This window comes from Chiloscyllium punctatum, chromosome 1, assembly GCF_047496795.1.
Source record: "Chiloscyllium punctatum isolate Juve2018m chromosome 1, sChiPun1.3, whole genome shotgun sequence".
Lineage (NCBI taxonomy): Eukaryota > Metazoa > Chordata > Chondrichthyes > Orectolobiformes > Hemiscylliidae > Chiloscyllium > Chiloscyllium punctatum.
In genome coordinates this window covers 79,010,495-79,024,194 of record NC_092739.1, presented here as the reverse complement: position 1 = coordinate 79,024,194, position 13,700 = coordinate 79,010,495, and the positions used below count along the sequence as shown (strand labels likewise).

The 13,700-nt window shown below is 39.5% G+C and overlaps 1 protein-coding gene across 6 annotated transcripts in view; it reads right to left on the bottom strand.

Annotated features, from left to right (window-relative positions):
* Nucleotides 1-13,700, bottom strand: part of cep135 (centrosomal protein 135) — a 135,695-nt gene that overhangs the window by 55,077 nt on the left and 66,918 nt on the right. For all 6 annotated transcript variants that reach the window (XM_072569596.1, XM_072569579.1, XM_072569590.1 and 3 more), the window contains 3 exons: nucleotides 9,561-9,711; nucleotides 2,009-2,232; nucleotides 126-281 (listed from right to left, as the gene is read on the bottom strand). In XM_072569596.1, coding sequence (XP_072425697.1) covers nucleotides 126-281; nucleotides 2,009-2,232; nucleotides 9,561-9,711 — 531 coding nt within the window. The remainder of the gene's footprint in view (nucleotides 1-125; nucleotides 282-2,008; nucleotides 2,233-9,560; nucleotides 9,712-13,700) is intronic.

Sequence of the window (13,700 nt, the reverse complement as noted above, 5' to 3'; positions counted from 1 at the left end):
GTTTTTCAAAACTACTTGAAAATGGTCTTACACCAAATCCTCTTAGGAATACGGGCACTGAACAGACACCTTTCTATATAATGCACCAAATGACGAATTCACAATTTATTCTTACTCCATCATACCTGTTCATAAACCATAAGTAACCTGTCTCGTTCTGCAGTCACCATCTTGACATTGGATTGGATTTCTGCCATGTGTTGCTCAAAGTTATCCAACACTGCTTGTAACTCATCTCGCTCTCTGATAGCCTGTAGCAGCTCAGAGCTGAGGGTACTAGTCTGTGTGAAGTAACACCATAAATCTTTAATGAATTAAGCTTAATATTCCAGAAGCAGGGTTTGTAAAAGAGGCTTTTACACAAAGCAGATGGACAGCATTGTAATTACCACCTCATGAAGTTATGGCGCAATATAAACAAATGTGTTTCTTTCCTAAAACCATTGTGAGTGTACCTACACCACATGGACTGCTCTGACAAAGAAGCAGGCTCACCTCCTTCTTGAGGGCAATTAGCGATGAAAAGTGTCTAACCAACAACACCCATATCCTATTTAAAAAAAAATTTTAAGAAAGAGACATCTAGGTTCTCAACTTTGTTTCTGAGGCCAGAGCTTCTGTAGCATACAACAAAGGTTCCTTTTTTCTTTCAGTATTTGTGATACAATAAAACAAAGAGCCAGAAAAATCACAATCTGCTGATTGACTTCCTTCTGTATCTATAACTCTATAACAGGTGACTCAGTCCCTTTGGGTGGATGGCTGGTTTGTGATGCACAGTGAAGTCAGCAGCATGGATTCAATTCCTGTACCTATTGAGGTTAAGTAAAGGTCCCACATTCTCCAGCTGATGTCTTGTCTGATATGTGGTGACCCTCAAGTTAAATTCACAAGCCACTGCTCTCTAATGAAAAAGAATCCCTATGTTCTTCTGACACGATGGCAACGTTTCCTTAATAATATGGCATCAACCTTTAAACTGTCCGTCTGAAAGAAAAGTCATATTAATTAAATTAATAAAAATGCTTAGTTAAGAATTAATTGGACTGGTGGTGTGTCATGACTACAGTATGTGGGAATCCATCCCCATAATTTCCGCTAGGGTCAGTGTTGGCAGACTAGAGCTCTGCTTCATTGTCCTTCTACAGCAGGGGAAGTTATCTCTCATAAAATTTTGCAACCAATTGCATCCTCTAAATAAGATTGAGTTCATAGGAAATTCAGTGGTAACACATGGTCTTGTATATAGCAAGCACCATCTGTAGTTATGCAGCACTTGTTTCTACAATTTTCTTGCATTTTTTTCTATTACATTTTTTGTAAAGGCTTCTGAAATACATATAGTTCTATTTTAACTGTACTTCAAATGCTCCTCTTTGGTTATTCTTCCCACTCAATCCACTTCTAGTACTCTTGGCTAATCATTTATATCTTCAAGCTATGGTTGGAACACTCCTCAATAACTTCTAACTGCTCCCTACATTTCTAGACTCTATTCACTTACCCCATGCCTATCACACCTAATCCAGTATTTTCAGAAACAGGATTATAGTCTTACCATTAATTACTTTCATTTCACCCCTCAGACTCTACATACCTCCTTGCCTAAATGTAACCTCAAACACCTTCTCGACCATTCCTGTGTATATGGATTTAAAAACATTGATGGCATATAATTAATTATTACCAAGGCATTTTCATTACGCAATTCAAATCTGACAATGCTAACACTGTCAGAACACTGTGGAATAAAAATATGATTTGACTTCCTTATTCACAGATCAGCAGCCTTGATAATTTATAGCAGGTTACATTAGATAGTCATTAAATCCTGTGAGAAATTATTTTTAAAAATCAAAAGTTTCAAACCTTTACTAGTTTAAAAGATGTATATCAAGATTGGAAAGTGAGGAAGAGTAAACATAAATGTGCAAGTTACATGAGTAAATTTAGTTAGTGAAAACTAAAACCACTTCCTTTTGAAAATATTCATCAACGCTCTCAGTACCTTCACAGGTGAAACTCGCATTGGACTTCGCCCACGTCTTGGAGAACAGACTGGGCTGCCTTTTGCAGATATCATATCCTGCAGGTATTCTACTTCACCTTTGTAATAATCCCTTTCTTCTTCTAATGTCTTCACAAATTTATCTAGGCGAGACGGTGAGGTGTCCCCTTTCAGAACACCATGCTTTGTTCGCATTCTTTCCAATTCCAACACTATTTCTCGTTCTGAAGATTATTGAAAACATAAAAAGCCAAATTAACCAAAGCAAGAAATTAGAAAGCAACAAGAAGACTGCAGACACCATCGTATCTGATTAATTCTTTGGTATTTTAATATGCCTGAATTACTTCAAAACTAAAACAAACTACTTCAAATATACAAATGAAATTTTTTTTGTTCACATTCAGAACAGATATAACAGTTGTTGATGGCCAGGTTAACATACATTAAAATTGAATACATTTCAAATATTCCAATAACACACCATATTTTCTTCTTGTTCCCCCCAAATTACCATAGGAATAAATGTAGAACAAAGATTGGATGTGAAGTGGAGGGGTGTGCTATGCCCCAACCTACAAATGTTCTGTATCCCAGCCTAGCTACTGGCCATGAGTAAATATCATGTTTGAGATAATCCTACATATCATAGCCTCATTTTATCATTCTATCTCATGATTGTTGACAGACTTCAAGATAGAATGCCTGTCACTTAAAATTGATGCTTGTGAAGACTGTATTCCCCACTGGGGTCTTTGAGGATGTTGCACAAGGACAACATGCTCTTTTTTTCTCGTGATATTTTTTGATTACTATCTCTTGCTTTTGTATGAAGCTGTAGTCAAAGAAGAAATTATTGTGAGTACATTTCTTGTCATGTAAAGGACTTATTAAGAGAGAGTTCACTATATTAGAGATTTCCATTTGTTCAATACCAATTACTCGTGGCATCCTCTTCCACAAAGCGATAACTCTAAATTAAATATCATGCATCATGAGGAATATTGGGCAATAATTCTCTGTTGCAGGATAATATAACCTCCTCCGATCATCTGTTTCCACCTCCCCATTCCACAAATTCTTTTTCAAGAATGATCTAAATCTTGATCTGCACAAGGTTAAACCACCACCTACAATTAACAGAACATGACAAAACCAGAAGACTGCCCATACAAAAGAATCTGATCACCTAATGTCTGTCATCTGGGCCCTTCTTATGATCTTTCACTGGGAACCGAATATATTTATGCTACCCATCCTGTCTATATTTTTTGACGATTTGTCCTACCCATGAAACCTTAAGGTTAAATTCTTTCTTTTTCAATATACCGTCAGCAAAAAGGATTTGTTTAAATGCTTCATAATTTTTGACTGGATTATAGATCATCTTCATCTCCACTACTGGATCTCTTTGTTTTTTACCCTCTTAGTTACATTTCTCCCCAGACTGCACTTACAAACTTGCATCTCCGCCTGAATACAACACTGGCATCCATGACAAAGATTAAAATCATTTGCAGTAATGAGTAGACTCAAATCTGTTATCCTCATCAATTCATATTCTCTCTCCCTGCAAAGTTACTGTTGAGAGCAATTAAAATCTAGCTTCCCTGTGAGCCTCTGTACAAAAACCAGGTTACCATAGTGAGTTAACTGGTCTTAGCTGTCATGCAGCTGCACTTCATTTTTAATGCTCTTTGTGTGTTTCATTCAAAGCAAAGTTACTTTCGGATTAGTCACTTGCTCATGGATTTTGAAGATCAATACTTTTTAAGAACAAGAGATAAGTCTCCAGTGAGCCACTGATGTCAGCAAGTAATGCGGCCATACTGGTTTCATGCCTGGCCTTTTGTCTATACGCTACGTCTTTACTTTGTTTGAAATACAGAAGCTATAGGTTTTGATAAGTTTGGAAGGGAACTATCATCACTACAAGGTTTCTTCAAAAGAAATGTTGTTATATTTTTAGAAGAGGCCAAAGAGAGACATATCAAAGAACAAAGAAAATTACAGCACAGGAACACGCCCTTCATCTCTCCAAGCCTGTGCCGATCTAGATCCTCTATCTAAACCTGTCACCTATTTTCTGAGGATCTGTATGTCTCTGCTCCCTGCCCATTCATGTATTTGTCTAGATACATCTTGAATGACGCTGTCATGCCCACCTCTACTACCTCCACCGGCAACACATTTCAGACAGCCACAGCCTCTGTGTAATTAACTTTCCACGCATTTCTCCCTTAAACTTTTCCCCTCTCACGTTGAACTCGTGACCTCTAGCAACTGAGTCCCCACTCAGGGAAAAAGCTTCTTGCTACCCATCCTGTCTATATCTCTCCTGATTTTGTAGACCTTAATCATGACCCCCCTCAATCACTGTCTTTCTAATGAAAATAATCCTAATCTACTCAATTTCTCTTTATAGCTACCACCCTCCATACCAGGCCACATCCTGGTGAACCTCCTCTGTACCCTCTCCAAAGCATCCACATCTTTTTGGTAATGAGGCGATCAGAACTGTATGCAGTATTCCAAATGTGGCCAAACAAAGTCTTATACAATCGTAATGTGACCTGCTAACTCATGTACACAATACCCCGTCCAATGAAGGAAAGCATGCCTTATGCCTTCTTGACCATTCTATTGACCTGTGTTGTCCTCTTCAGGTTACAATGGACCTGAACACCCAGTTCTCTCTGTTTGCTAATTTTATCCAGGATGTTTCCATTTACTGTATAGTTTGCTCTTGAACTGGATCTTCCAAAATGCATCACTCCTCATTTACCCGGATTGAACTCCATCTGCCATTTCTCAGTCCAACTCCCCAATCTATCTGTATTCTGCTGCATTCTCAAATGATCCCCTTCACAATGTGCTACTCCTCCAATCTTACTGTCGTCTGAAAACTTGCTAATAAAACCACCTATACCTTCCTCCAGATCATTTACGTATATCACAAACAACAGTGGTCCCAACATGGATCCCTCTGGAACACCACTGGTCACAATACTCTATTTTGAGAAACTCTTTTCCACTACTACTCTGTCTCCTGTTGCCCAGCTAGTTCTTTATCAATCCAGCTATGCAACCTCATTTTCTCCATCAGCCTACCATGGTGAACCTTATCAAACTCTTTACTGAAGTCCATGTATAATGACATCAACAACCCTTCTCTCATCAATCAACTTTGTCATTTCCTCAAACAATTCTATTAAGTTGGTAAGACATGACCTTCCCGCACAAAACCATGTTGCCTATCACTGACAAACCCATTTTCTTCCAAATGGGAATAGATCCTATCCCTCAGTATCTTTTCCAGCAGCTTCCCGACCGCTGACGTCAGGCTCACTGGTCTATAATTACCTGGATCATCCCTGCTACCCTTCTTAAACAAGGGGACAACATTAGCAATCCTCCAGTCCTCAGGGACCTCACCCATGTTCAAGGACGCTGCAAAGATACGTTAAGGCCCTAGCTATTTCCCCTCTCGCTTCCCTCAGTAACCTGAGGTGGATCCCATCTGGACCTGGTGACTTGTCCACCTTAAGGCCTTTTAGAATATCCAACACTTCCTCCCTCCTTATGTAGACTTGACCTAGAGTTATCAAACATCTATCCCAAACCTCAACAACTGCCATATCTCTCTCTTTGGTGAATACTCGTTAAGAATCTCACCCATTTTCTCTGATTCCACGCACAACTTTCCTCTTTTGTCTTTGAGTGGGCCAACCCTTTCTCTCGTTACCCTCTTGCTCCTTATACAGAGGAACCTTGACTATCCGAATATCTGATTGCCCGAAGATGATCTCAAGGTACCGACAGAAACATTACGTCAAAGAGTTGTTTCAACCCTGATTGCGTCTTTTGTTTACAAGTACAATGATTAAAAGTGAACTCGGCTCACTGAAATGCTGCCGAGAACAGTCCTAGACAGTCCAGGCACACTCTCTAAGTTACTGATCTCCCGCCTTCTCTCTCTCTCTCTCCCCACACCTTGCCTGGAGTTCTACACATGGGTGAACCCTAAATCCTCCCCTTCCCCAGATAATCTCTCCAACATTGTCCTGTACAGGGCAAAGTGGGAACTTGTCAAAACATATTGTGTGTGTGTGTGTGCGCGCGCCTGCGCTCTCTCTCCCTCTATCTGGAGACTTATCCCACAAATGCATCAGCAGTCTTACAGCTGGTGTACAGTCCGGCTTCCCCAGAGATGGGAGTGGACGGAGGGGTGGATCTGCCGGGGTTGGGGTCAGACAGTGGGTTGGAAGAGCAGGGTTGTGGGCGGATGGGGAGGCAGTGTTGGATGGGCGTACGGGGTTGGAGGCAGGCGGGCGCGCAGGATGGGCGTAGACGGGGTTGGGGTGGACGGGGTTGAGGACAGGTGGGGGGCAGCGGATGGGGTTGGGGGTGGGCTGCGGAGTGGCATGGGAGCGGGCAAGGAGGGAGTGGATGGAGTTGGGGTGGGTGGGGGTCGGAGTGGGAGCTGACAGGGTTGGGGGCGGGCGGGGCGAGAGGTGGGAGCGGACGAGGTTGGGGGTGGGAGCAGACGGGGTTGGGGGCAGGCAGGGGCATGGTGTCTCACACACATTGTGCCTTTTCCTAGTCTCCTAAATGGGGAGCAGACTTCACAGAAAACTCCGAGCTCCAGAGGAAATCAATTAACCGAATAATCAATTATCTGAATGAAATAGTGCCCGCCCATCTTGTTTGGATAATCGAGGTTTCTCTGTATATGAAGAAAAGTCTTTGGGATTTTCCTTAACCATGCTTACTGAAGATATTTCATGACCCCTTTTAGCCCTCTTAATTCCTCATTTTAGATTGTTCCTACTTTTCTGATATTTTTCCAAAGCTTCATCTATTCTTCAGTCTCTTAGACCTTATGTATACTTCCTTTTCCTCTTAGCTGGTCTTACAATTTCACCTGTGATCCATGGTTCCCTAACCTTGCCATATCTATCCTTCATTTTCACAGGCAAATGGCTGTCCTGCACTTTAATCAACATCTTTTTAAAAGCCTCCCACATATCAAATGCAGATCTACCTTCAAACAGCTGCTTCCAATCCATATTCCCCAGCACCTGCCGAATGTTGGTATAGTTGGCACTCCCGCAATTTAGCACGCTTCCTTTAGAACCACTCTCGTCTTTGTCCTTGAGTATTCTAAAACTTACAGAATTGTAATCACTATTCCCAGAGTAATCCCCAATGTGCTATTGCTCCAGCACTTCATTCATAATTTTAAAAAAGTTTTAGAAAATATATATTTCTTGCTGCTTTTGTACTTCTGTCTTTCCTAATTTTTAAAATTTCCCGAAACAGTTTTCTCTCCTCATCACCTATCCCTTTTCATTTACTTTTATCCTCTTTAATTCAATGTCTTGTGGGCAGAACTTGACTTTGGAAGGTCAGTGCTTCTGCTTTGAAATGAAAACAAAAAAATCTGCCACGTCTTAGTTGTTCAGAAGAAAGTTACAATATGAATAGGGATGCCTTGAAGTGCATTGGACATCAGGTGTGGTCTGATAAATGCTGGTATGGGGAATGGGGAGAGGGGGCATAGGAGCTCGGGCAAGTAGAGGAGCCAATTGGAGTCAAGTTCTATAGTTGTACATGATAACACAGGTGACACTTCGCTGATAAATGTAACTGATATTCACAGCCAAGATTTTCTTCCCTATTTGTCTGATTTGCCACACACGGATTCAACAGTTAGAAATAATTTTATTTGTTCGGTTCTAATTAAATACTGGGAAGTTCAAAAGTAATTAATTTTCATGCTTACCGAAAACCTTGCTCACTGACCACCATTTCCAATCCTCACCTGGTCAACTGAAGCTGAATGTTACCATTTCAACCATAAGGCATTGTGTTTTTGACCACAAATCAACTCCATTACGAAGACTATCCAATTCCAACATTGTAATATTGCCAAGTGCTATCCTATCTTACCAAATTTGCTGCTGAAACCCTCATGTTACATCAAGACATGACTGTTTCAGTGCTTTCTGGGCTGGCCTCTCATTTTGCACGCCAAATAGACCTGTGCTCATCCAAATCTTTACTGCCCTTCGCCAATTCACAAAAAAGTTCCATTCACCCATCACCACTGTCCTCATTAGCCTAAATTAGCTCCCAAATAAACAAAAGACTAATTTAAAGATTCTTAACCTTGTTTTCAAGTTCAGGGTCTTCTCATTCCCGTTCCCTGCAACCTACTCCAGCTCAACCATCCTTTGAGATCCCTGAATTCTTCAATTCTGGCACCTTGTGCATGGCAAGTTTTAATTCTTTCAGCATTGGTGGCCAAGCACGCAACTGCCAAATCTCTAATATTTCGACGCTAAATTCTGAATTATTTAATAAATCACATCTATTTCTGGACACTATGTTCAGCCCAGCTAACACATTTCCTGTTGTGCACAGTCAGAACGACATGTTGTTCGATGCAATCTGTCAGTTGTTGAGACATACAGCTTACGGACCTGGGTTCTCGTTGGCACTTGAAAGCTATATGCCATGTTAACTCATTGTGTGATGGCAGAATGTCTTTTTGGTTTATGGTGGCATCTCGTTAGCGAAGAGTGTGAATGGTGTGTTCACTACAATATAACAGCATGAAATGGCTAGATTTACCTTACTTAAATTGTTGAGACACTCCCCTTCCAGGGTTATCCGAAGAAAAATATACTGGATAATTCGGGATCATCAAGCAGGCTTTCAGTACTAGGTAGTACTGCATGTATTCACATACAGTTCCCTGTTCTGCATAGGTGAAAGAGATTTGTGCATAACTGCACCTTTTCCACAGAGAAAGGGTTACAATAACTGCTAACTCTTGTTGCATCCCTCCCAGCAATGCTAGGACAATCAAAGTCTACTTACCTGTTTGGAGGTAGGTCAGTTAGCAAATATTGACAGTTAACAAATACAATTGTATCTGCAAGCCAACAAGAGTCCAACCAATGAGCACCCTCTTATTATGCTATATAAACTGGTGTTCCCTATCCAAGTCTGATTTCTTACATTCCAGTTTTGATGAGTGCAAGATGAAAAGATTGATTTTGTGTCCGTTTTTCATAATGTAATTGAAGTACAGAGATCAAACAAGTATAGGTTATTGCTATATTACACCAGAACTTCTAAGGTATTTAATACTATAAAAGAGTGAAAATGTTAATTTCAGAGTAGTACCAAAAGGTAGCTTTCATATTAGCTATAGCTTCATGAGATGAGTACAATATTAAATTCAAGTTACGATGTAAATGTTTTTTAAGGTCATAAACAACAAATTTCATGCTGTTAGAGGGACAGAAGTAAGAAAATTACGTTTTTCTTTAAAACAACTAAGTTAACTTTAATTAATACTATGCCTATATACATTTAATACAACAAAGCAATTTCTATGAAAATTAACTAGATTAAAATCAACTACTACATCTAACTGAAAAAAACTAGTATTTTGTGATCGCAGAAATTCAGGAAAGAATGCATATTTCCAAATCAGATGTACAGAAATATTATATTTGTTTCATGGCAGATCATCGATTACCTGTTGCTACTTGTTTATCAACTCTTTCAATCAGCCTTTGTTTATCCTGTTTTACTTGATTTAACAAATCGCTGAGAGTTTTATTTTCTTCCACTTTACATTGTAAATCTTCTTGAAGCTTGTTGTTGTCAGCATGTGTTGCAGTAAGTTCCTAGAAACAGTATTGTAATTATATGTTTGGAAAAGAATATAAAATGTAGTAATTAGTAAGAAATATCAAATATTTCATGGGAGCATTCATTAGACTGTTATAAGTATAACGCTGTGAAACATGCCCTCTGCAAATTAATGTTAACATATTCACACTTAGCTTTATTGTAGTAATTCTCCCAAGATATAGACTTTAGCTGAAGAAAGTCCCAGCCGCAACTGGTCATTGCACACTTGCTACAGGATTACTTCATAGAGAGGAAATTTTGAATACCTGTTTGACTCGAGATGGGTAATGCTTTAATGAGTCCCCATACCTTCCAGTATAAATTAGCAAGGTTAGATCTCATGGAATACAGGGAGAACTAGCCATTTGGATACAGAGTTGGCTTGAAGATATGAGTCAGAGGGTGGTGGTGAAGGGTTGCTTTTTAGACTGCAGGCCTGCGACCAGTGATGTGCAAAAAGGATCGATGCTGGATCCACTGCTTTTCATCACTTATATAAATGATTTGGATGTGAACATAAGAGGTATGGTTAGTAAGTTTGAAGATAATGCCAAAATTATAGGTGTTGTGGACAGTGAAGAAGGTTACCTCAGAGTGCAACAGGATCTTGATCAGATGGGCTAATGAGCCAAGGAGTGGCAAATGGAGTTTAACTTAGGTAAATGTGAGGAACTGCATTTTGAAAAGGCAAATCAGGGCAGGACTTATACCATTATTGGCAAGGTCCTGGCGAGTATTCCTGAACAAAGAGACCTCGGAATGCAGGTTCATAGTTTCTTGAAAGTGGAGTTGAAGGTAGATAGGACAGTGAAGAAAGCATTTGGTACGCTTTCCTTTATTGGTCAGAGCAGTGAGTACAGGAGTTGGGAGGTCATACTGCAGTTGTACAGGACATTGGTTAGGCCACTTTTGGAACAGTGTGTGTAATTCTGATCTCCCTCCTATAGGAAGGATGTTGGTTCAGAAAAGATTTACAAGGATGTTGCCAGAATTTGAGGTTGAATAGACTTGGGATATTTTCCCTGGAGCATCAAGAGGCTGAGGGGTGACTTTTCGAAGTTTATCAAATCATGAGGGGCATGGATAGGGTAAATAGACCAGGTCTTTTCCCTGGGGTGGGGGGAGTGCAGAAATAGTGGGCATAGGTTTAGGAAGAGAGGCGAAAAATTTAAAAGGCACCTAAGTGGCAACTTTTGCACGCAAAGGGTGCATGTATGGAATGAGCTGCCAGAGAAGGTGGTGGAGGCTGGTACAATTTCAACATTTAAAAGGCATCTGGATGGATATATGAATAGGAAGGGTTGAGAGGAATATGGGCCAAGTGCTGGCAAATGAAAATAGATTAATTTAGGATATCTGGTCAGTGCAGATGAGTTGGACTGAAGGGTCTGTTTCTGCGCTGTACATCTCTATGACTCTAAGTGCCTCTTTCAGCTTTTAGAATCCATAAGATTTGGGCCTTACACACCAAGAGATAATATTTGCCCCATTTCCCTTATAATCTGTTACTGGCATCAATAAAACCCTATATTCACCATTAACAAGATATTATCAATGTGCTTGGTGACTCGGGCCTGTGCTACTTCCTAAAATGGTGAATAATTGTGGTAATAGCAGCAAACATACACCAAGTTCTTTCTTTCAGTGAAGAAAACATCAATGAATTATACTGCCATGCAGTGAAATGATTCAAACCCTTGTAATAAATATAGTTTTGGAGTTGGCTGACAGCAAGTTACAAGGTACCAATTAATTCAAAAAGCTTAATACCTTGTAAATTGCCAGAGCAAACCTGGAATAGTTCAGTAGAACCAGAGAGTGGAAGATTATCAAAATAGTGTTTTAGTATCAACTCATATAAAAGATAAATTAAACATAAAAAATTATGACTAACATTTTTTCATACCTACTAATATTACACATTTTGTTCCATAGATGATTAGTGTGACACAATGAAGGCACTGAATTATGATGACAAGAAATTGGTTAAGATGCTTCTGGGAAAAAAAACCTGACAGCAACATGAAGTCAACTGTACTACTGGTATAAAAATAAGCAAGATTGTGGTCTGTGTTGCAAAGGATCTTTGAGAAATTAGGTGTGACTAAAAATAGGGCAGTAAACTCAGGATTATTATGCTAGTTGAGTGGAGTGAAAACAGATTAGTCAAATCACAGCAGGTGGTCAAAGTGATGATAAGAGACTTTTTCAGATTAAGGATATTGACAAGATGCCTGGAAGTAAGGAGACAGCCAAGCTGGGTTGGTTTCAGTAAAACCAATTTCTTCATAAGGACCTGAACAGAGCAGTTAAGAATTTAAACTAGTAAATGAGGGGAGAGAAAATCTTGAGTGCAGAGAGAGGGACAACAGATAATTACGTTTAGAGAGCCAAATAATGTAAACTAGAAAGGTTAAAAGAACAGGTAGGGTTTTGAAAACAACATATTCTAGGGCAGATAGAAAAGGTTAAGAAAGACAATGAGAATGAGAGTGAAGAAAAGTATAAAATAATTGGGGAGGTATCACAGCTGTTTGTTAATCACTTCTGAATTCTAAACTCTGTGAATCCAGAGTTGTACAATATAGACTGGTATGTCCATGCAAAGCTAGTTAAGTTGACTATTGAACAAAGAAGGTCATGGATATCCTTGTCACAGAACTCCCTAGTGAAGTCAAGCATCCAGAAAAAAAGGCAGATCTACCCAAAGTTACAGCAGCTACCTTACAGGAGGGAAGAGGCTAACTTGCACCTCGCCTAACGCATAGTGACCTTCAGTTTAAACTCAGTTGTATCTCTCTCAGGAGAGAGCAGCCTTTGGTCCTCTGACACTATGACAACTTTCATTTTCACTTAACATTACAAACTACTCTGAACAAAACCCAGCCCAGCCAGTGATAATGTCACTGAGCAACTAAAAGACCTAGGCTAGTGCTCTGGGGAGATTGTGGAATTGAAATGAAACTAATTGTTTAAAATGAAGAATCAAAATTGTGATATGAAAGACTTCGGATTTTTAATAACTGTTCATGGACTAAATAAATTGACAAATGATAAACTTTTACACACAGCAATGATTCTGTCTGGAAAAAACTGTTCAGAAACAAAGATAGGCTGTTACGCAGAGACTCAAGCAATTAGCCATGTCTTGCCGAGATTACATAAACAAAACTGCTTTGACACCTCCTTGATAAACTGGATGTTTTATTGCCACATAGACAAGTGATTAGCCTGCAGAAGAATTTAAGGAGTTAGTCACAGGGAAGCTGTGTCTTCAAATGACATTTCAGGTCAAATGTAACTAGAAACAAAGAAATTTCTTTTGATAAGGAAGCCAGCTGCAGACTTGCAGTAACTGGAATGAAAGTACTTTAAAGAAATCATCAACATATCAACTGAAGAATGATAGTATGTCTAAGATTCGAACATCAGAAGAACCCAACGACAGAACTTCGAAGAAAAACCCTGCAAAAGGACCAAACCCTGGAAACTCCTCCCAGAGACAGATCATTGTTGATGATGGCCAGATTTCACCATTAATCAGGTAGTATCTAAGTTGGGTTGCAGGGTTATACCTGCTTACTTGAGGGCTCTAATATTTCGTTGCTACATTACTTGATTGTCTGCGCGATTTCTAAATAAGTAGCCAAATTAAAGGTAACTTGTGGTCATTCACCCACAACAAAATAGTATCATGATGCCATAAAATAGACTATTGCCAGTTGTCATAAAAACCCCATGATTTATTAATGTACTTCAGGGAAGAAATCTAACTTATCTAGTTTGGGCTAGAGTTTACTCTAGATCCACAGCAAGGGTTGACTTTTAACTACCTTCTAAAATAGCCTAACAAGCCACTCAGCTCAAGGGCAACAAATGCTGAGCTTGCCAATGTCACCCAAACCAATGAAACCTTTCTAAATAAGTTCCACCTTTCTTCATACAATCTCATCAGCATATTTTTCTAATCTTTTCTTCTTTT